The sequence below is a fragment of the Octopus bimaculoides genome, chromosome 7 (genome assembly GCF_046866305.1).
Source record: "Octopus bimaculoides isolate indiv1 chromosome 7, ASM4686630v1, whole genome shotgun sequence".
In the NCBI taxonomy this organism is placed as follows: domain Eukaryota; kingdom Metazoa; phylum Mollusca; class Cephalopoda; order Octopoda; family Octopodidae; genus Octopus; species Octopus bimaculoides.
Genome location: NC_142934.1, coordinates 54,304,168 through 54,327,654, shown reverse-complemented (window position 1 = coordinate 54,327,654; position 23,487 = coordinate 54,304,168). Strand labels below are relative to the sequence as shown.

Here is a 23,487-nt window from a genome sequence, read left to right as displayed (position 1 = left end):
TCCTGTTAGACAATAAGACTTGGATGCAACTTCTTTCATTGTAGAGCAAACGAGGTATGCCATGTTCCTAGGAGCTTTGAATCCTGTTTAGTAAACATCTGGCACGGATTCAATGGTTATGCATTGTTTCACAGATATGTAGAGGCTACTCGCCAGGTGCAAACGTTTTGTATCAATTGTCCGTGTGCACCAAACTTCTAATAGTACACTCCAACACCTGGATTTCTTCAGTGATTGTCATCATTTGTTTTTTGTGGATCATCATTTATAATCTTGTGAATCATCATTTATAATCGTTCGATCAATGACGTTGGTTTTCAGTATCCGTTCGTTAAGAATGTTATTTTTTTCTCTTTGATACAGTTGAAATATTATTGCTACCACTTCACTCCAAAGCTCTACCTTTATCTTTTGCAACAATTAGAAAGTTGCTAATTTCTAAATTGCCGGGTCCCAAATGTATAGCAAAAATGACTACATGCGTTTGTTTTCCTGTATTCGTAATGCATCTGATGGGGGAATCTGATAGAAATTAAGATTTATCAACCACTTTCAGGAACGTAATATACTGATACTTAGGCGTCCTCAAATACACGCGACTTTCACACACACACTCACTCACACACACACACACACACTCACACACACGCACACACACACAAACACACACACACACACACACACACACACACACGCATGCACGCACGCACACACACACACACTCATACGCACACACAAGCACACACATTTGTCTTGGTGTATATGTGTGAGTGAGTATATGCATACTGTGTTTTCATACTTGCAGTTAAGAGACAATCAAATAGCATTCGACGGTAACATTCTTAGGCATACATACACACTAGGAATCTAATTGGCCTCTGTACGTTATACATTCGAAATTATGTCCTATACAGGCGTAGGTATGACGGTGTGATAAAGAATTTCACTTTAAAAACCGCGTGGTTTCCGTATCAGTTCCACTACTCGGCACCTTGGCCAAGTGTCGTCTACTTCATTTTATTGCGGACCAATGCTTTGTGAGCGAATTTGATAGACTTAAATAGTGTGGAATATTGTCGTATATTATGTGTTGGGTGGTGGTGGTATTTGTGCATGCGTGCTTGTGTGTGTATGTGTGTCGGTATATGTGCTTGTGTTTTCTCCACCCTCACTTGTCAAGCGTTAGAGGGCGGAAAGAATAAATACCTACGTAACTGCAAATAACGGTGTAATGTCTTAAAAGAAAGCGATGTTGCAGAATGAAGTTGTTAATACGCAAATGATGATATTGTTACGACAAGAATATTTTTTATCTTCATTTTGTTCACGTACATTCGAACATTGAAAACACGGCAGTATCAGATTATGTTTCATCTGCAGGATTGTAAGCCTCTACGACAGCCATAGTTGCAACAAACTCCATCCCGCTTTTTTAAATTTATTTATTGTAAACTAGGAATTTCTAAAATTAAAATTCTAAATGTACAATAAAGTTGCGAGGTAAAATCGCATATATATGTAGAATAAACGGTCCGGTCCATTAGGTGGATGTATAGTATTACTGTACCCTCTGTATTAACGTCGCAGACAAACATAAGAAGGCGCACATAGTGCTATAGCCAACTCAATGGCGATACACAGAGAAGTCTATGAGATGAAATATCTTTGGAGATTGTGGAACCAGAGTTGGTATGCTCACCATCCTCATAGAAATGTTTTGACATGAGCTAACGAGGAAATCTTATATACATCACATTGACTATGTTAAGGTAGCCTTAGTACAAAATTGCTCCAAACTGGATACTGCATCACTGCCAGAATATCATTACTGAAATTGCTACAATATAATGAAATTTTAATTTTCTCTAGAAATATCATGTCATAGTCCAAAATATAAGAAATTATTAATTATGGTATTGGTTAAGATCAAATTAGATGCTCTGTTCTCTGTTAACAGTTAGATAACTTTATGTGTGTTATATTACTGCGTAGAGATAATAGATTCTTTGTTTGCAATATCCAGTAAGCCAAATTGTTTGTCTGGACCACATCACTGAAGGTGGAAGTGATGAAGCAACATTCGTAAACGTTGAACACTTCGTTCGAAGAACAGAGTCATTTACAAATGACTCAACTTTGGGCCAATTTTATTCTGATATACAATTATAGAAAAAATAAATATACATACATACACATGCACATATACCCGATTATACATGCAAGCACATATTTATATAAACACTGGCGTCAACTCAGTTTCTGTCTACGATGCATTGGACAATTCCAAGTCTTTGCTAGAAGCTCCATGCTGAGATGTGCTATTCAGTGGCATAATGCATGGAGTAATATTACTGCGAAGCGTACTTCTCAACTGCAGAACCGTCTACAGCCAAATCATAATGGCTATGGTATTTCTAAATGCCAAAGTTCCTCCTTTTTCGATTACTACAGAAATGATTTATTGCAAAGATATTTACATAAATTTATCACAAAATGTCGAAGATAATGGAGTCACCGCATGTATAAAACTGAGCTATTCAATTATGGCTTACAAAAACTTCATAAAATATTTGGGGTGCGGCATGTATTGCAATAAACCATCTTAAAATATTCTGGTTATTCATTTAACCTAAAAGCAAACCAAGTCCAAAATATAACTTAACTATACAAATCAAGAATAATATTCATTTTGAAATTTTGAAACAGAATGTATCACTTTATATCGTTGTACAGCTTAAATAACTTATATGCTTCTTTTTTCGTCTTCTGTGATTTACATTTATCATAGGTGTCGTATGATTGTCTTATTTCTTCTTCTCAGTATTATTTTTATAAACACCGATGTTTTCATGACAATCGTTTTCTCAAACAAATAACAATATTATATTACTATAATAAAATATCCTGAAAAATTTCTGTACTGACAGTTTAAGTAATAAAATTTAATTTAAATAATACAAATGCAGTTATTATTGTAATTATTAGACAACTTGGCCAACAGCGAATGCTTTGCATCCGACATATTATCGATTTTTCCTTCAAACGTTCCTACATTTCAAGAAATAATTTATCAAATACGTTATGCTTATTTTTGTCGTCACTTGTTAGAGTTTGTTAAGAGGGTTATTCGGTTTTTTACAGGAATATATAATTTTCTTTAAGTTTAATGACACGATGGCGGGAAATTCTTATATACTGATGCGAATCGCCCTCGTGTGTATATACACCTTCATATATAAATACATACATACATACATACGTCCATACATACATTCACGCATGCATATATATATATACATACAGACATACATACATACGTACATACATACATACACACTTTGCAACACTTTTGTCTGGTAACCAAGAATGCATTCCAAAGACGTCGCACGTCTCTACCGCAATGTATTATCATATGAAATGATGAGCGTGTATGATCAGAAGACTATGCATGGATATTTTAAGAGAAAGCTCCGTGATGATAGTAACATCGATCATCAAAGCAGTTTATCATGAGCCAATTGCGGGATTACTACCTTCCACTTTGAAGGGTATGTGTTTGCAATCCAGCAACAGATAATATGAACCAAGTTCCTGATGCACAAAAGTGATAGAGATGCAGCAAAAGCAGTAAAATGTGACAACCGATACAGACTTTGTGGAGCTCACACTGAAGATATCACCCACATCATAAGCAGTTGTCCAATAATGTTACCACGGTTTATCTACGGATCAGACATGACGTTGTTGCTAGGACACCACTCTATAATGAAATCCGTCGGAAGGACAAATAAATAAGAACCCACAATATGGTAGAAGCCAAAGCCACTCATAATAAAAATGAATACTGGCGGAAGTTACTAGTGAAGTCCTCAATAAATTGTGAGCACAACAGACCTGATATAATGGTTTGGGATAGAGAAGAGAAACTGTAAAGTTGTGAAAATTAGCTGCCCAGCGGATGTTAACATAAAGCTGAAGATCAGTGAAAAAGAGAACACCTATGCTGAACTATTGAAACATCTGCAGTTACTCTATCCAGATTACAAGTCTAGGTTTATACCTGTAACTATTGGGGCCATGAGATATGTAACACTGCCTAAATACCGATTAGGCTTCTCAAAACCAGAAAGAAGAGAGCTAATTCGAAGACTACAAATCTTAAAAATCTGGAATCTTAAAAACCTGTAAAACTTTTCAGAAGTTTATCATTTAAATATATATGAACATATCTAGATATAAAACTATATGCATGAGAATACATACTTAAAAGATACAATTCTGCACATACATACATGCATGCATATATACATACATACATACATAAAAAATACCATGTTGATTTTGAAATTCCAATGCTTGGATTTAGGGTTGAAACCTTCTCTATTGGCAAGAAGTCTTGAAATAAACTGAATAATGACATACATACATATAGATATATATATATATGTCTGTACACACTCATATATAAAGTTAAATATATCAAATGAAAACAAATATGCATACAGGAATAACTACATATAGCTTTGTTATTGCACAGTCGTCAGTTTTTCTTGCACACGAGCAAGCATACACACACACACACATACAACACATAGATACAGATACTTTATACATACACAGACGCACATATACAAACGTACACATACAAACGCACACACACGAACATGTATAAACGCACACACAGGAACACGTATAAACGAACACACACACATACACATTATTATATGGATATATACATAACTGTGACATGACGCAAGTACCACAGCAGGTAGAAAAGTGTATCGGGTTTGCTACAACGCTATCACTGTGTTGTTTTTACATCATTTAGTTCTTTGTTAATTTTATGTACGTAGGGTTTTATCGATGAATATGTCTCCTTAGCGAAAATCAATCTTACCAGTATTGTATGTCATTATCAATTAATTTTATTAGTTTTCTATGCTCTTATCTTCAAGTTTCCATTTAATCATCCTAATCTTAATTATTGATAATATTTATATACGGGAATATATTGCTCTATTTTCTCATGCATTCACTGGCTGTCTTATAATTAAATATTTGTTATCAACTAACTCTACTCCATATATATTTAATACACTTAGCAAATCTTTACATCTTTTAATCTATGCTTAATTTTTTTCCATCAGACCTAATCTATACCTTAGGTTCTTCCTATCTAATATATACATTATTTCAACTACCCAATTTTATTACTTTTCATGAAACTTCCCGCTGGAAAATATTATCGTAATTTTCTTCTTTTTTGATTTTCATTCCCACGTAACCTCTTTCACCTCATTACTCCACTTTTGATGTCCTAGTCTTCTTTTTATTATTATTAAGTTTCAACACCGTAACTATTATTGCAATAAAGCTATTCACCTCTTGTTCATTTTCTTTATTTTCCTTGGCATTCTCATCCTTTTGTATACGATGAACTCCATCACTAGTAATAATATTGATGCTGGTACTGATATTACTTGTTGCCTTAATATTCATATCGATACTGATGTGAATATTACTATCAACATTACTATTAACATTTTACGATTAACATTTAAATTATAAATAATTATAAGCAAAATAAAAGAATGGTTTTTATGCATGTAACCAAATATTCTTTTCTACTCTAAGCACAAGACCCGAAATTTATGAGCAAGGAGCCAGTCGATTAAAGCAACCTCAGTACGCAACTGGTACTAAATTTATCGACACCGAAAGGAAGAAAGGCAAAGTCGACCTCTGCGGAATTTGAACTCAGAGCGTTAAGACAGACGAAATGTCGCTAAGCATTTCACCTGGCGTGCTAACTTTTCTACCAGCTCGCTGCCTTTACTTAACCAAATATTAAGGAAGTTTAAGGTAATATATTTTGATTAAATCTCCATTAATATTTCTTTAAAAAAACACGAATAAAAGCTATGCGTCTCCATTCTATTAATAATAACGTCCTCACAATTTTACATATTAATACTGTTGAGTTTAAGTTGAATTTATATTAGGATAAGTTTTAAAAAAACAGCACGTGTATCATTTAAGGTTAAATTAAATAAATGATTAAAGAATGAATTGAAGAATGAAGGCAGCCGTCATATGCAACCCAAATTAGTGGAAAGTGTATGTAAAGAAAAATCTTGCAACAAAATGAGATGTGATATAATGAACGAGCTATAACGAAAATCAGATACGTAGTAAAGCTGACGATGCAAAATATACTGAAGAATATCTGAGTCTACGGCGCTCAAATGATATAGGAATCATAAGCACCTTCCCATTTTGTGGAAACTCTTCTCTCTCTCTCTCTCTCTCTCTCTCTCTCTCTCTCTCTCTCTCTCTCTCTCTCTGTATATATATATATATACAAACATGTATATATATAAATACATATATATATACACACATGTGTATAGGTATACCTGTATAAACTAATCACAAACCATCTTCAAAGTACACGATAGCATTTCATAATATGGAGAGGATAGAATATACCATATTACAGAATTAATTTCACTTATGTGAAAATAAAGTTAAGACATTACGAAACACTGTTACTGCATATCAATCATCCTTACATAATACCTAAATCCCAGTACATTAATAGATTACCCTCATTAGAGCTCCACTGTACCAATCAGCCAAACTTTAATTAACTTCATCTCGAATTCTATCATACAGTGTACATAATCTGTCATAATCAAACTTTAATTTGATTCATTACTTAAATATTGTTTCGTACAAATTCACTTGCAACGGCTAATTACGTGCTCGTTGGATTTTATTGGTCGGAGGTGATAAGAATGAAATATAGCAAGCATTGGTACGGATATTGAACTAACCATAAACTTAACGAGATATACCTAAAATTCTAAAGTAGATATCTTGTAAACATGCACAGATAGACACACACTTACTCACACGTACACGAGCACCCACACAAGTAAACGCATTTGCATACATTTTTTGTACGTATGTAAATCAGTGTGTGTAAGCTCGCTTAGTTGTTGCCCGTAAATATTTCCAGTAAATATTTGACTGCTATTTGTGATATCAAGCTTGGAATCATAAAATACGTATCGTTATCTGCCGGATTTGGACTAAAAAATGAAACGGCGGTAATGTTAGCAACGGTAAATCGACTACTATTCCATTACTTCAGGAAATAAATGATAAACGTCTATATATTGATAGGTTCACATGTTACGGGAACGTAAACACACCAATATCAATTGTCAAGCGATGGTACGTGGGGGGAAACACAGACACACAGACACACACACACACACACACACACGCGCGCACACACACTCGCACACACACACACACACGCACACGCACACACACACACATATATATATATATATATATATATATATACGATAGGTTTCTTTCTACTATATCCACTCACAAGGCTTTAGTCGACCCGAGGCTATACTAAAAGACACTTGCCGAAGGTGCCACGCAGTGTGACTACAATCAGAATCATGTGGTTTGTAGGCAAGCTACTTACTACACAGCCACCCCTGCGGATCTCTCTCTCTCCCTATATATATATATATATATATATATATATATATATATATATATATATATATATATATATATATATGTGTGTGTGTACAGAGAGGGAGAGGGAGAGAGAGAGGGAGAGAGGGAGAGAGAGGTAGAGTGACGGAGAGAATGCTGAAAGAGGTCATTTCATCTCTGACTGTATATGAACGTGATAAATATTTATGCAAATCCCTGTTTTTAACAGTTACTGAGAGGAGGAAAGGCAACAACTATTCTCTCATCATGAGAATGAGTATTAGTGTGTGTTAATTTGATACTTCATTCGCATTAAAGTATAAAGCATATTACATAGAATGTTATATATCAGCATTTTAATCTGACATCAAATACCTTATTTTTGAAATAGGAACATTTCTTGACATTATATATTGTATAACTATAATTAATATACAAATAACATCGAGGAAAAAGAAAATTAAATTAAGCAAATATAATTGTTGACTAGAAATATTTATTTCAAATTTTGGAACAAGGCCTGAAATTTTGGTGGGTAGGTAAGTGGATTGCATCGGCCCCAGTGCTCAAATTATACTTAGATTATTGACCCTGTAACAACATAAGGTAAAGTCGATAAACATTTTGCGCGGCGTGCTAACGATTCTGCGAGCTCTTCACCTTCAGAAATATAAAAATATTACATGTTATAAAGTTTTTACCATTAAAGTGAGCCTCATTGTGGTTAGACTGTTGGACTGAAAATCATTGAATCATGGCTTCTTGCTACAGCTAGTCAATTAATTTACGGTGTTCCAGTTATTCTACGGAAGATTAATACAAAACAAGTGTTTTCTACCTTTCCTGCCTTCTCTTTCTCTCTCTCTCTCCTGCCCATCTTTTTCTCATTCTCCCACCCTCTCTCTCTCCCACGTCTCACTTTTTCTTCCTCTCTCTCTCTCTCTCTCTCTCTCTCTCGCTCGCTCTCTCTCTCTCTCAGTCTCTCTCTCTCTCATCAGCTGTAAAAACCTCCACTTTTTCATAGGTCCAGAGAGAGGGAGGGCCGAGAATTAGTTTATGCCGGTCGATATCACATAAACACATGAAAAAAGACAAAGGTATGGATGGGACATTTCAGAAAGCCGAATTCGCTTGCGAGTGACGATTATTGATTCGTTTTACTTTCATATGTATATCAAGGCGGCGAGTTACAGAAACGTTAGCACTCCGGGCGAAATGCTTAGCGGTATTTCGTTTGTCTTTATGTTCTGAGTACAAATTCCGCCGAGGTCGACTTTGCCTTTCGTGGTCGATAAATTAAGTACAAGCTGTGTAGTGGTGTCTGTCTAATCGAGTGGACTCCTCCGCCAAAAACATGTACCTAGACTAGAAAAGAATTTCATATTTACTTCCGAATCTTTTTTCTAAGCTTATTATCTCACACGAGAGATATGGATATCGATTTTTGCTAAATATTACCTAAAGACTTATTTTCTCATGATATTTTGTCAGGTATATTTACCACTTTAATTTGTTGGCAGCAAGACACAGTAGAGACATGTTTTACACTTGATATGACAATAGTGTCAGACATAATTATACTCGGCCGAGTTTACATTTATATCCCGTCAAATTATACTTCCTCAAGATATTGTTCTATGAAGTTATACGTAGTCATACACTCACACCCCTACATTATACATATATATATATAATGATGATAATAATATTAGGGATAAAAATCCAGATATACAGGTAAAAGCTCAATTTTATTTAATTATTTTAATAATTATTATTTGTATTTTATTATAGTCCTTTTTAGTATTTACTTATGAAATTTTTTCTGTATGTGACTGTGGATTGTCATGGATGAGATCAGGAACAATTGTTCTTTTCTCTAAATTATATATATATATATATATATATATATATATATATATATATATATATATATATATATATATATATATATATATATATATATGTATATATATATATATATGTGTGTGTGTGTGTGTGTGTGTGTGTGTGTGTATTTATATATATATATATAGGCGCAGGAGTGGTTGTGTGGTAAGTACTTTGGTATCCAACCACATGGCTCCGGGTTCAGTCCCACTGCGTGGCACATTGGGCAAGTGCCCTCTACTATAGTCTCGGGCCGATCAAAGCCTGGTGAGTGGATTTGGTAGACGGAAACTGAAAGAAGCCCGTCGTATATATGTATATATATATATATGTATGTGGGTGTATATGTATATGTATTTGTCCCCCCAACATCACATGGAAACCGATGCTGGTGTGTTAAGGTCTCTGTAACTTAACGGTTCGGCAAAAAAGACTGATAGAATAAGTACTAGGCTTACAAAGATTAAGTCCTGGGGTCGATTTGCTCGACTAAATGCGGTGCTCCAGCATGGCCACAGTCAAATGACTGAAACATGTAAAAGAGTAAAGAGTAAAGAGTATATATATATAGAGAGAGAGAGACAGCTGATGAAGGGATATGCCAAGTGGCTTTCCGTTTTCCTATGTGTTCGTTCCGTTGTCTGTAGTTTATTGTTCTAACGTCCTGTATCCTGATATGCATGTATATACACATGTAGATGTAAGTATGAACATATATGTGTGTATACATGTATATATATTCTTTGTATCATTACATTATTGAACGCACACGTCCTTTTTTGCAAGTAAGTCTACTATTATTCTGACGTGACTATCTTTCTATCTATCTATCTATCTATCTATCTATCTATCTATCTATCTATCTATCTGTCTATTTATCTATCTATCTTTCTATCTATTTATCTATCTGTCTTCCTCCATCTTTCTATCTATACCTCTGTCCTGGCCTCTACTTCACTGCTATACCCTTCTGTCCCTTCCTCCTTGTTCCACTTCCTCCCTCCACCATCCTCTCTATCTATTTATCTATCTGTCTTCCTCTATCTTCCTATCTACCCCTATGTCCTGGCCTCTACTTCACTGCTTCTGTCCCTTCCTCCTTGTTCCACTTCCTCCCTCCACCATCCTCTCTGCTCTCGTGTGACCTGTGGTCAACTTTCTTTTCACTCCAGCCGCTGTGAAGGCAAGACGAACTACTAGCGTTCTACCTCAGATTTGCGTTTGGCCGTACGGCTTTTGAATGTTGTTTTCACTGTCCATTTTTTCCTGTCTTGGTTTGTGTTTGCCACCTTGGAATCGTCTGTGTAGTGGGTTGATCCACTACTCAGGAAGAGACTATTCTAGAGTACGTTCTGTCTTGTCTTCGAAACGTCTAGATAGAATAGAGACAGCTGATGAAGGGATATTCCAAGTGGCTTTCCGTTTTCCTATGTGTTCGTTCCGTTGTCTGTAGTTTATTGTTCTAACGTCCTGTACCCTGATATGCATGTATATACACATGTAGATGTAAGTATGAACATATATGTGTGTATACATGTATATATATTCTTTGTATTATTACATTATTGAACGCACACGTCCTTTTTTGCAAGTAAGTCTACTATATATATATATATATATATATATATATATATATATATATATAGAGAGAGAGAGAGAGAGAGAGAGAGAGAGAGAGAGAGAGAGGGAGAGAGAGAGAGAGAGAGATGTATATAAGAACTTAAGTATTTAGGCGTTACCATAGGCAGTGAATAATAGACCTACAATCATATCTACATGAAGTATCGTTTCGAGTCCGTCTAGCCGCCTTCGTCTTTTTTTTTTTTTCATGTAAAAGCGCTTTCAACACAATATTTATAAACATTATTAGTAGCCACGTTATATATATTCTGAGTATTCCAAACGTATCTTAATGTAATTCTTTGTTTTGTCCTCTGTACACTCTGATGATTTTCCGTACAAGGTATTTAAAATGCAAAATTATATGTTTATATATGTCTTGTAATTTCAATTTTCTTTGTGAAATGAATTAATTGTAAGTGAAAATGTTAATTAATTAATTTGTGTCCATTAGATCTCTCTGTTTTCGGACTCGATAATAATGTTTGATATTTTACGATATTTTATATAATATATTCATTGGAGAAATATCTCTTTAAAATTTGATATATCAAACCTGTGTATCGTGGATAAAATACCCGTATAAGAAGTTTAAATATCCTCATCGTGACTATATATATATACATATATATGTATTGATGTTTAATTACAGACACAAACAGGGTACTATGATCATTCAAACAGCTTGAATGCAAATATGTCTGTCACACATTATTTCTTGAGTCAATGTTCTTTTGTCAATGCACGATTGTGTCTATCCGTATACACATACGAACACATGATTGTATCTATGTTTGTATAAATAAGTGTATACAACTGTATGTACGAATATATGTGTATGAATGTATGTATGTATGTATGTATGTATATATATATATATATATATATATATATATATATATATATATATATATATATATATATATATATATATATATATATATATATATAAGACAGAATGAGATATCTAATCCAAGACTGTGAGGGGTTTTTAGGACATTTATAATGAAATAGTCTTACAGCTGTTTCTAGAATATTACGGATATTCCTTTATCAGAGACGGTGTAAGAAAATATTTGAGTTCGAATTATTGTGGAAAAGGAGGAGATAAGGAGTACAGAGGGAAATATGTGAATGAAAGTAGAAATATGATATATAAAGATATAGTAGTTGCCGATCAATTATTCTAAGAAAATTGGGTATAGAGGAGGTAAACAAGGTTCCTGTACACGGTATGTAAGTTCCAATAGCAGCTCCTGTTTAGTTATTTCAAAGTATGGAGCTGTGGAATCAAAGATACGCGTTCAAAAGAGTTTTGTGATGTGAATGAACATTTTAGAATGTATTGGTAGTATTTGTGGATAGATGGAGGGAGGAGACATGTGTATAATTAGAAAGAAGTGATAGGTTAAATTGAAACACTTTCGAACGAGCAACATGGATTCCGCGGTTCCATACTTTGAAATGACTAAACATGAAGTGCTATTAGAACTTGCATACCGTGTACAGGAACCTTTTTTACCTCTTCTATACACCATTTTCTTCGAATAATTGATCGGCAACTACTATCTCTTTATATATCATATTTCTACTTTCATTCACATATTTCCCTCTGTACTCCTTATCTCCTCCTTTTCCACATACTTCTTTATATATCTTATTTCTACGTTCATTTTTTTTTATTTTCCTCTATATTACCTATCTCCTCCTTTTCCACAATAATTCGAACTCAAATATTTTCTCCCACCGTCTCTGATGAAGGGATATCCATAATATTCCAGAAACAGCTGTAAGACTATTTTATTATAAATGTCCTGAAAACTCCTCACATCCTTGGATTAGATATGACATTCTGTCTAATATATATATATATATATATATATATATATATATATATATATATATATATATATATATATATATTACGGAGATGTACTTGCATAGCAAGTGACCTGATCTGAGATCGTGTGCTGGAACGGAAACAATTGCAGCGTGGAAGGTGTTTATAAGCCATTTAAAATAACACACACAATCCGTTAGATTCACTCCAACATTTAAATTTAATTTGTCAAAATATTTTCGTCAGAGATGCAGCACAGAATTTTGTCAGTGAACAGGTCGCGGTCTCAAAGCGACGAAAATATTTTGACAAATTAAATTTAAATGTTGAAGTGAATCTAACGGATTTTATGTGTTATTTTAAATGGCTTATAAACACCTTCCACGATGCAATTGTTATATATATATACACACACACACACACACACACATATATATATATATATATATATATGCATGCTAATACAAGACTCACATTAGACTCTCCAGTCGTATCATTATCGAACCAAGAGTTTAACCACGGTCTACCCATTGCACTTACCCAACGTTACCCGACGCTTTTGGGGTCTTCTAGATAACAATACGTCTCATACCCTTGATATATATATATATATATATATATATATATATATATATATATATATATATATATATATATATATATATATATATATATAATAGAATCAGTAGTTCTTTGACTGCTATTTCTAAATTTTCAATATGTTGGAGAAGCAACTCAATTGCTAATCCCTGTATATTTATGATGATAAATAGTTTTACCGATAAAGGTTTTTTTCATACTGAACTACTTGGCAAAATTGTTAATTATTAATTCTATTATTAATTGACGATTCCCTGCCCTTATTCTTGTATATTTTATATTTGATATCTCTAAGTTAGATGGTTAAACCGTAATCCCTCCACACGGGACTTCTTTTCATACGGGACTATTTGTGACGCACATGGAATAGATTTCTTTGAGGTGAGATGCCTGAACTCACTAGCCGATGAATTCGTAAGTGCCTTTCTTATCGTTAATTTTTGGTGTCGCATGGCCAAAAATTACCGTGAATTTTTTTAGAGACACTTTCAAATTTATCAGAATATTTGGGCTGAAGATTGGAATAGTGAAATTTTCATTCACTTAACCATGAAACGATTCGTATCCAATTAACTAAAGACTTGTTTTATTTACGCTTTTCCCTCCGGTTTTTTGTTCTATGTGTGCCATAAATATCGCCATCCGTTTTAGAGAAAAAATTGTAGTTTAGAATCAGTAGTTCTTTGACTGCTATTTCTAAATTTTCAGTATGTTGGAGAAGCAACTCAATTGCTAATCCCTGTATATTTATGATGATAAATAGCTTTACCGATAAAGGTTTTTTTCATACTGAACTACTTGGCAAAATTGTTAATTATTAATTCTATTATTAATTGACGATTCCCTGCCCTTATTCTTGTATATATATATATATATATATATATATATATATATATATATATATATATATAGTCAATTAAAATACAGAGAAAAAGAGAAGAAACACATATAAACGTGTGAACGTAGCATAACCAATGTGTTAATAGGACACTCAGAGAAAGAAAAAGTAGTATTTTTACATTTCGAGCATGCTCTTCTTCGGAAGAAGGAGACACAGGAAAACCCAAGACGAAAGTGGGAAAAAAAGATCGCCAACAAGCAAATACATGCCGTTACATTTCTTAAGTGACCGGAAGAAGAAGGAATGAAGAGTAACTGCTCTGGGACAGCACATAGATATATATGTTTGTGTGTGTGTGTGTGTGTGCCTGCGTGTAAATATATATATATATATATATATATATCCGCGATAAATATTCCACGCTGTTAAATATGAAACTTATCAACTGTATATCCATACATGAGTTACCTTAAATGAGATAACTACCTATACAACCTGAAATTTCGGTTTAATTGAATTGATCGCAGAGAATGAATAATTAAATCAAAGACTGGAATTTATGGTTATATCTTTCTTTTGTTATAAACGTTTATATGCCAATATTTGAAATAAATTTCACAATTAAAATTATTAATATTACGATTAAAATAATAAAGTCATAATAATAAATTAATGATATACACATTTTACGATGTACACTCTGTGTATTTATTCAAACTTAGCCTTAAAAACAATACATTAAACACTGTGTGTTTATTGAATGAATACCATGGCGTTCGAAATGTTAAACGTATTATTTTTGGCACTAAACTGAAGATATACTCATGGTTTATTCTAAAGAAATGCGCGTAGATTATATCAAAGAAAAAAAAAACTACACTGCGTCCCACATCTTTAGGCAAATCAATCTTCTGTATATTCATTCAAAACCAGTTTTTTCCCCCACTGATTTTTGGCAACACATCTCTGCGCACATTCTGTTAAAATAAATCTGCGCAGACGTAAACAAACGGCAGCCAATATCATGTGGCAGCAACAGCTCTGATGTCTCAAATTATTAGACGGGTTCCCAATTCAAGTGTCATTATGAGACAGAAACGCGATCTTACATTGAATGAGAAGTCTACCATCGTGTCAGAGCTTAGAGAAGGTAAAACAACCATAGAAATATAAAAAATAATGGAAAGACATCACCTAAAAGTGAAGATATTTGTGCAGTCTCCTATTTCTATCCGGTTGAGAGCCGATAAGGCAAGTTGAGGGTTGCTTCTACTAGTACTTTATCACGTGTGAAAAGGGAAGTTCTGCGGAACCCACGTCCTACAAGTAGAAAAGTCTTCTAACGTTGTACCTAGGAGGACATATAGAAAACTATCAGGTGTCGCCTTTTGAAGTAGTAGCTAGGAATGTTAATCGTGTTATAAAGCCCACTACGAAAGCTGTTCATAAGCAGAAAAGACTGAAATGGGCAGAGAAATACATGAAGATAGGTTTTTCAACAGTTCTATTCACTCACGGATGCCGTGCTACCCTTGATGGGCCAGATGGCTGGAATAAAGGTTGGGTATCAATCAGCGTGAACCGTTCTCATCATTTGAGACGCCAACAGAGGCTAGGTGGGGAATTTTGGAGGGATGACATCGTTGGTGGTATGATGGTCAAGACACAGAAAGTTCCAAATGGGTTAAGAGGATGTCGAAAACATATATTACCTTCTTAAAGGGTGGTTCAAGAGTGGTTCAAAAAGCAAAAACTTTCATTCAAGAGAAAGCTGGTCTTCATGCAAGATAATGCTCCGTCTCATGCAGTAAATAATTCTAAAGAATACCTTCAGCAAATATCATATTTCTACTTTCATTCACATATTTCCCTCTGTACTCCTTATCTCCTCCTTTTCTACAACCTTCTGGAGGCTGTTTCATGAGGTGGCCACTTTGCTTCTCTGACTTAAACCCGAGCGCGAGAACCTGTGGAGTGTCCTGAATCCTGAAGAAGCATGCTTACCAAGATTTCAAGTAAAGTTGCCCTCTGGGATGCTATTGTAGATGCTGCTCTAAGCATGACACAAGAAGATATCATCACCTTGACAAATTCAATGGATTGGCGCATAAAGAATATAATTGCATGTGAAGGACCATACATCAAACATTAGGAATTGTATGATGTCATAATCCCCCGATTATTTTCATACGAACTTATTATTTTGTTTACCATTTAGGCTTTTATGAACATATTTTTGTTAGACTTTTACTATTAAATTAAATAAACCTTAGTTCTGACACAATTATCAATTTTTTATACTTGCCTAATAATTTGTGACGGTGGAAATGTTGCCCAATAACAAAAATGGCCGCCAGTTATTGGTGTCTGTGCAGATCCGGTTTATTTTAACAGAATGTGTGCAGACATGTGTTACCAACATTCAGTGGAAAAAGAACTGGTTTTGAACGAATATACGTTTATTCATTGAGAGAAGGTTGATTTGCCTAATAATGTTGGACTCAGTATATATTTAATAATAGCAATTATAAATGTAGAAGGTGATATGATAATGCCCAATCACTAGTCCGTCGGACAAAATAATTAACATTTCTTCTGGCTTTAAGAACTGAATTCAAATACCACGGAGGTCACATTTGCTTTTTATACTCGTTAGGAGTAAATAAAATTCATACCAGAAGTTTTGATTTTGTCGATTTGTGGAAATAAAGTCACGTGGTTTGCATAACGTCATTTCAAAACGCCTTCGCATAATCCGATGTAAATTTTCTTTCTTTTCTTATCGATTAGGTTATCTCTCTCTCTCTCTCTCTCTCTCTCTCACACACACACACACACACACACACACACACACACACACACACACACACACACACACACACACACACATAGACATACGCGTGTATGTGGAGAACTATCAAAATTATAGTTAAGTATATTTCGACGATCGTAGTTATACATATCAATATGCTTATATGCTTGTATGTTTTACTTGGAGAATGATTCATTTTATACGTGTTCCCAAAATAAACTACAATAAACATTTTACCGTGAAGAAATTAATGAAATGCTTACCTGAAGTCTACAAGTTCAATACTTTCAGTGCATGAAGTGTCATCTCCTAATGAATGCAGTCGAAGGTAAATTCGCTGACCAGATGGAGAATCGACTTGCCATATACTCGTCGCTGCACTTAAGTCAGATATCATAGATGTGGAATCGCCATCCGACGTAATGGTGCCTAGATGTGTAAAAAAAAAACATTAATTGGTACATTGACATGCACTACCTAAACACAAAAATATTTTTTTATTGATAATATATGATAATATGTGCTATTACATATTTGTATATCAAGTGAATTAAATAATAGAGATTATAAATGTCTGCATTGTTTGAGCAATTTGCAAGAACACTTACAAACATAAGTGAATCAGTTATAAAACTTATTTTCATATGCTTACTTTTTGGGTAGGGGAAAATTATTATAAAGATATGCGGATCATTGTACGGAAACCCGATTGGTAAAGACTAACTTGGACAAGCCCTTCCAGAGAGATAGGAAGATAAATTTAACTACGAAAGATATTATCAAGGACTGGAGCAATATTCTTTGATTGCTGTTCTATGGTTGGTATTGCATCTAACTAAAACATCTGGTATTCCATCTGACTAAAATATCGCAAAGAAGGGGATCGACAACACTAATAGAATATTGGAATTATAGTATTCGAGATGTTGAGTAAGATAGTAAAAGCAGTACTACCAAGAATTGGAGCACTAGCTGTGATACAAAAAGGAATAGTGAAACATAGAAGCGCTCGCACTTATTCACGGACTAAAACAATGCATTATGTTGGAGAGCAGACATTACATCTAACGCAAAATATTGATATTTCAATAGTAGAATTCGAATAGTTCCGCTTTTCACAATATTTGCTTTATACACGTATCGTTCACTAATTAACACAAGTCTCATAATACATACTCTAAACATAAGCCGTTCAATGTTAAAATAATATATGCCGATATAGAAACTTAAGTAACTGATATTTAATTATAAAGCACACCCCTCACATCGTCAATAACTAATAGATCTCATATTCTATACAATTCCTCTCACTGATATATTATAGTCCTCAAATGGAATCAGTTCACGATGACAATCATAATTTGACACAAATACAGCTAACAGAACACGTACAATGCATATTTTTTACGCAGTAATGTAATATACACGATTTCATTTATCTCAAACAATACTCAGACGAAAAATAAAAGTTACAATAGAACCAATTAAACAAACCTCTTGAGTAAATGGCATATAGTTCACACACGAATTCATATACAAAAAAAAACCCCACAAATGCTGCACATATCTGAAGACAGCCGTGTCTCTGGTTGTACAGTAGAAACTGGCAGGTACATTTTGAATATATGATGAGAATTATTATAGTAATGGTAATTCCATTAGTATGCATTGGGGATGGGATGATTAGAAGAAAAAATAAAATTAACAAAAAGTGCAATGACAGTGGCAAGTTTGTCATCGTTGTAGATTCGTAATCTTGGCAAATATGTAAGCCACAAATCTAAAGTCACTACATCAGCAGCAGAATTCCGGAGGCAACTGGAAAGACCTTTGGCTGTAGATGGAGCTGTTTATACTGAAAACGTTTCCCTTTCCCGTGAAGAGAAAGGATGTATGCTTGCAACTGGACAGAGAATCTTTGAGGGAGAGAAAGCATTACGATCAGTTACTAGTACACTAGTGAAACTATGAAAATTATTCAAAGAAAGCTCCATCTAAGGTTATTAATTCTTATGATTTGTCAAAAGAAATTATTACGTACAGGAAATCTCTGGTGCGAAGCAGACACGAAGCCCCTTAGTATATCTTTCAGTTCAGCCACAAAAAACCTTCGTCCAATATGGAAGAAACTCACGAGTTCCAAGTTGGAAACGACTATTACTCGTTATTTCTCTAGGATACTGTCAGACATTTTGATTTACTAAGCGTCCAACGACATGACGGATATGCGAGGACAAAGATATCCTTTGTCTTCGCTTTTGCAAGACTTCATGCAATGTCTTCAACCTCCGCAGTATGATAGCAGCTCCAAAAGCGCTACGATAAATATGTTCCTTGACAAAACACGATATTCGGTGACAGTTTATGTCTCTCACTGAATAGGCTCCAATATGTATTGCAGCGGCTAGTGATCTGTAGACATCATCAAAGGTGACTCTGTTTAGGAAGACCACTTTGGCGGAGAAGGCATGGTCATTCCTATCGAATACTTTTATATTTACGAAAACGCAGCGGAAAAATATATCTCTGATTCACACTACGTTGTATCACATGAGGGGGAAGTATTCTTCAAATTTGCATATTTCTGATTACTATACAGAATACAAGCTTCCGTGCTAAAATCTCAAACATTTTGTATGGTAATGTCATGACTGAAAAAATGTTAATGATTTCCTTTCTTTAATATGAGTCTTCTTTCTTTGCATGCACTGAGGCAGAACGTCTTTCACCCAGTGTCCATTTTGGCAGGCCGCTCCAAACCATCTTCTTCATTTGTCCATGTGCCTGACATAATCCATAGAAGTTTTCATTTTAAGATTTGAAATGGGTGAGTGTAAGTATTATAGCAAACGGGTCTTCATCCACAATAAAATCCTATGGGGTTCGTAATCGGTCAAAAAGTAAATACACCGACGCCGGTTGGTGTGTTTACACCCAATGTAACTTCGCCAGATGTGACCGATAAAATATGTATCAGGTTTTAAAAAATAAGTGCTGGAGTCGCTTCAATCGATCAAAAATTCTTCAAAGTGATCCTTCAGCACAATCGGATTCTCACTACTGAAACAAGTTAATGATAAAGTTATATATATATATATATCATAAATGTTAAAAGGGCCAATTAAAATCTGAACCACGAAAAGAGAGAATCCATGTTCCCCTATTTGTGTATGAAAAGATTTTATACACTTTTATATTTTTAAAAATATGTTGTCTGGTGACTTACTTATGCATGCTAACGACTGGTTTAATTTAATACCTCTATATCAACGGTATATATATATATACATTAGGATATAATAACACTTTTATATGCATATACATATATATATACTTATACAAATGTACGTGCATACACACGCAGACACACACAGAGACACACACACATACATACATACATACATACATACATACATACATATATATATATATATATATATATATATATATATATATATATATATATATATATATATATAGTATTCGGAATACTATATACTTATACTAATACTATATATTTATATATATTTTATACTGTGAAACTTAATTTAATTTTAAATTTTAGTAAATTGATTTTAATTGAGTTTTTACCTGTAATTATGGATTACATCCTTAATATTATATATATATATATATATATATATATATATATATATATATATATATGCATACGTACAATTATACATTCATATGCATATATGTACGTGCGTATAAAGTTGAATGTGGATTCGTTATGCATGATAACCAGGATGAATAACCTGAGGGAAATGCGGCAACTGTCGTTGCAAAGATGGTGCAATTAGTGGCAAGGAAAAAAAGAGGGCTAGAACTATTAGCTGATAGGTGAAACGTCTGCATGGCAAATATGTTGTCCGTAGCAAATAATACCAATCGTAACCATCAGTGGCTACGGAGCTCATAGTTAAAGGCGCAGAAGGAAGGCTTCATATTAGCTGCTCAAGATCATCTTAGCTTGGATAAGATTAGAAGAGTGGACCAACTAATCTCTGGATGTAAATGTTTTCATTAATGGAGTATAAATCAAAACATGACAGAGTTGTCCAATATCCACACTGGTTAATATCTCGGCATTATAAACTAAAATAGTCGACAAGTAGTATAAGCGTAGACCCCGAGAAGAAAACCTAACGATTCTTTCGAACTTTCTAGTGCATGCAGACTGAACCATCAATGGTAATAAACCGGATATAGTTGTGAGAAATCTAAACAATAAAGGTTGTTTATTGAACGACAATAGTATTCCTTATCACCATATTATCTCGGTAAAAGAAATCGACAAGCTCAGAAAATATACGGATTTGCTCCTTGAAATTGAAAACAAAGATGACGTCTCAAGGCGGTTAAAATACCACTGATTGTAGGAACTCTTTGAATGATCAAAAAAGGAGCTGAAAATTATTTGAGAATGTGCCCTGGCTTACCATCCATGAAAGAAAGTGTTAAAGACTGTTTTAACTGGTACGTCACTCGGATTGAAAAGACCGTTGTCGCTGTGAGAACGATTATCACACCTGTATTTCTTTTTCTCATTTAATAGTACTTCATTTTAAAAATGAACAATCTGGTGCGTTTAATAGCCTATCAATGTATATAGTGTGTTTCTTTGCACTAGGTGTCGGAAAGACATTCGCTAATAAATGGAAGCAGAACTGAAAGCAGAAAGACTCATATAATAATAATAATAATAATCATAATAATAATAACAATAATAATAATAATAATCATAATAATAATAATAATAATAATAATAATAATGATAATAATAATAAATGCCCTGATGCAGTACCAAGCAGTGGCTTTCATGACTTCTCAATTTAATTGATTGGAAGTGTTATCATGTACATTGTTTTGTCTTGGTATCAAGGATGGGCTACAGCAATACTATAGATTTGCTTGTTAGTTGTTTGACTTTAACCAGTTGAGTATGTCCCTTAGTGGCTTACGATATGTGCATCTCTGATCAAGAGCAGTAGTAGTGGGGGAGTATCATAGTTATGTGTCGAGAGGAATTCTTTGGAGGTTTGGATAATTCACCTTTGGAAACATGTGTTTCGTTTAACATCCTCAAACAACCCTTATTCAGGGATCTTTTGAGCGGGATGGGCTCCTCCACCTGATGAAAATTTTAACTGGACCCCACCTGCAAGGTCATGTGCTGTTAATCTTGATATGAGATCACCATGTTGTCCATATATGGTTATGATGCGTGTGCATGATGAACCCGTATGAGACGCGTACTCATTTTGGGTATACTGGGCTTCATATATTTTACCCCAGTGTCACTTTGATGGTATGCACTACTCTCTCACTGAATAATAATTATAATTATAATTGTTTATGCTATAGGCACACGGCCTTAAATTTTGAGGGAATGGGCTAGTCGATTACATAAATCCCACTGCTGAAATGGTAACGTTTATCTGGACCTTGAAAATATGTAAATCAAGTTCAACCTCGGCGGAATTTGAACCCAGAACGTAAAGACGCAACATATTTTATCCTGCATAATAACGATTCCGCCAGCTTGCCGCCGCCTTAATAACATTCTATAGGAGCATCTTCATTTATTTATTTATGGCACAATGTCTGTTATTGCGTTGCTTCTCTAATCCTAGACTTTTGATGGACGGTAATGTTGGGATTTTAATCCGGAGAATGAAGGAAGTGCTGGTTACATGTAGCATATATCGGAATTCACGTTCTCCGAAATAAAGAAGGAATGAGTGAATGGGGTATCAGCTACGTTGCATCCAATACACAATAGTGACATATTAAATTAATACGGTATTCGGTCCGAAGATCCTGCATGGCAGAAAACATATGGGTATTCGAATAAGATCGTTAAAATAGATACATCTGCTATGTGCATTATAACGGAACCATTAATTGGATAACAGAATAGGAAAATACACACTGGAATGTAGCGTCACAGGGATAACATGTAAAAACGTTGGCATTCACACAATTAAATATAGGAAAATTATATAAGAAACAAACTAAGCACGTACAACAAAAACTAGATTAACTAAGCTAATATTCAGCATTTAAAAGAAGGAAGGACTATTCAAAAATGAAACGGAGAGCAAAAGAAACGCTCTATAAAACTAACAAGAAACTAAAATCAAGTCATCTATAGCGTTGAATGAAAATCAATATCAATGTCACTATTTCACATATCTGGAATAATTAAATTATCCAGTAGTTATCTTTGATTCTACTGAAAATTTCAATGTAAAAAATAAGTATAACTTATATTCAAATCAACTGTGGTAGTATCTATTTGAAACTACCACTCAAAACTAATATGTAAAATGGTGATGTTACACCAGAGCAGTGAATACT

General features: G+C 34.1%; 1 protein-coding gene across 2 annotated transcripts in view; it reads right to left on the bottom strand.

Moving 5' to 3' along the window:
- Nucleotides 1-23,487, bottom strand: part of LOC106873978 (gamma-aminobutyric acid type B receptor subunit 2) — a 1,140,241-nt gene that overhangs the window by 129,698 nt on the left and 987,056 nt on the right. For both annotated transcript variants that reach the window (XM_089355293.1, XM_089355294.1), the window contains exon 18: nucleotides 17,388-17,553. In XM_089355293.1, the coding sequence (XP_089211419.1) occupies nucleotides 17,388-17,553 (166 nt within the window). The remainder of the gene's footprint in view (nucleotides 1-17,387; nucleotides 17,554-23,487) is intronic.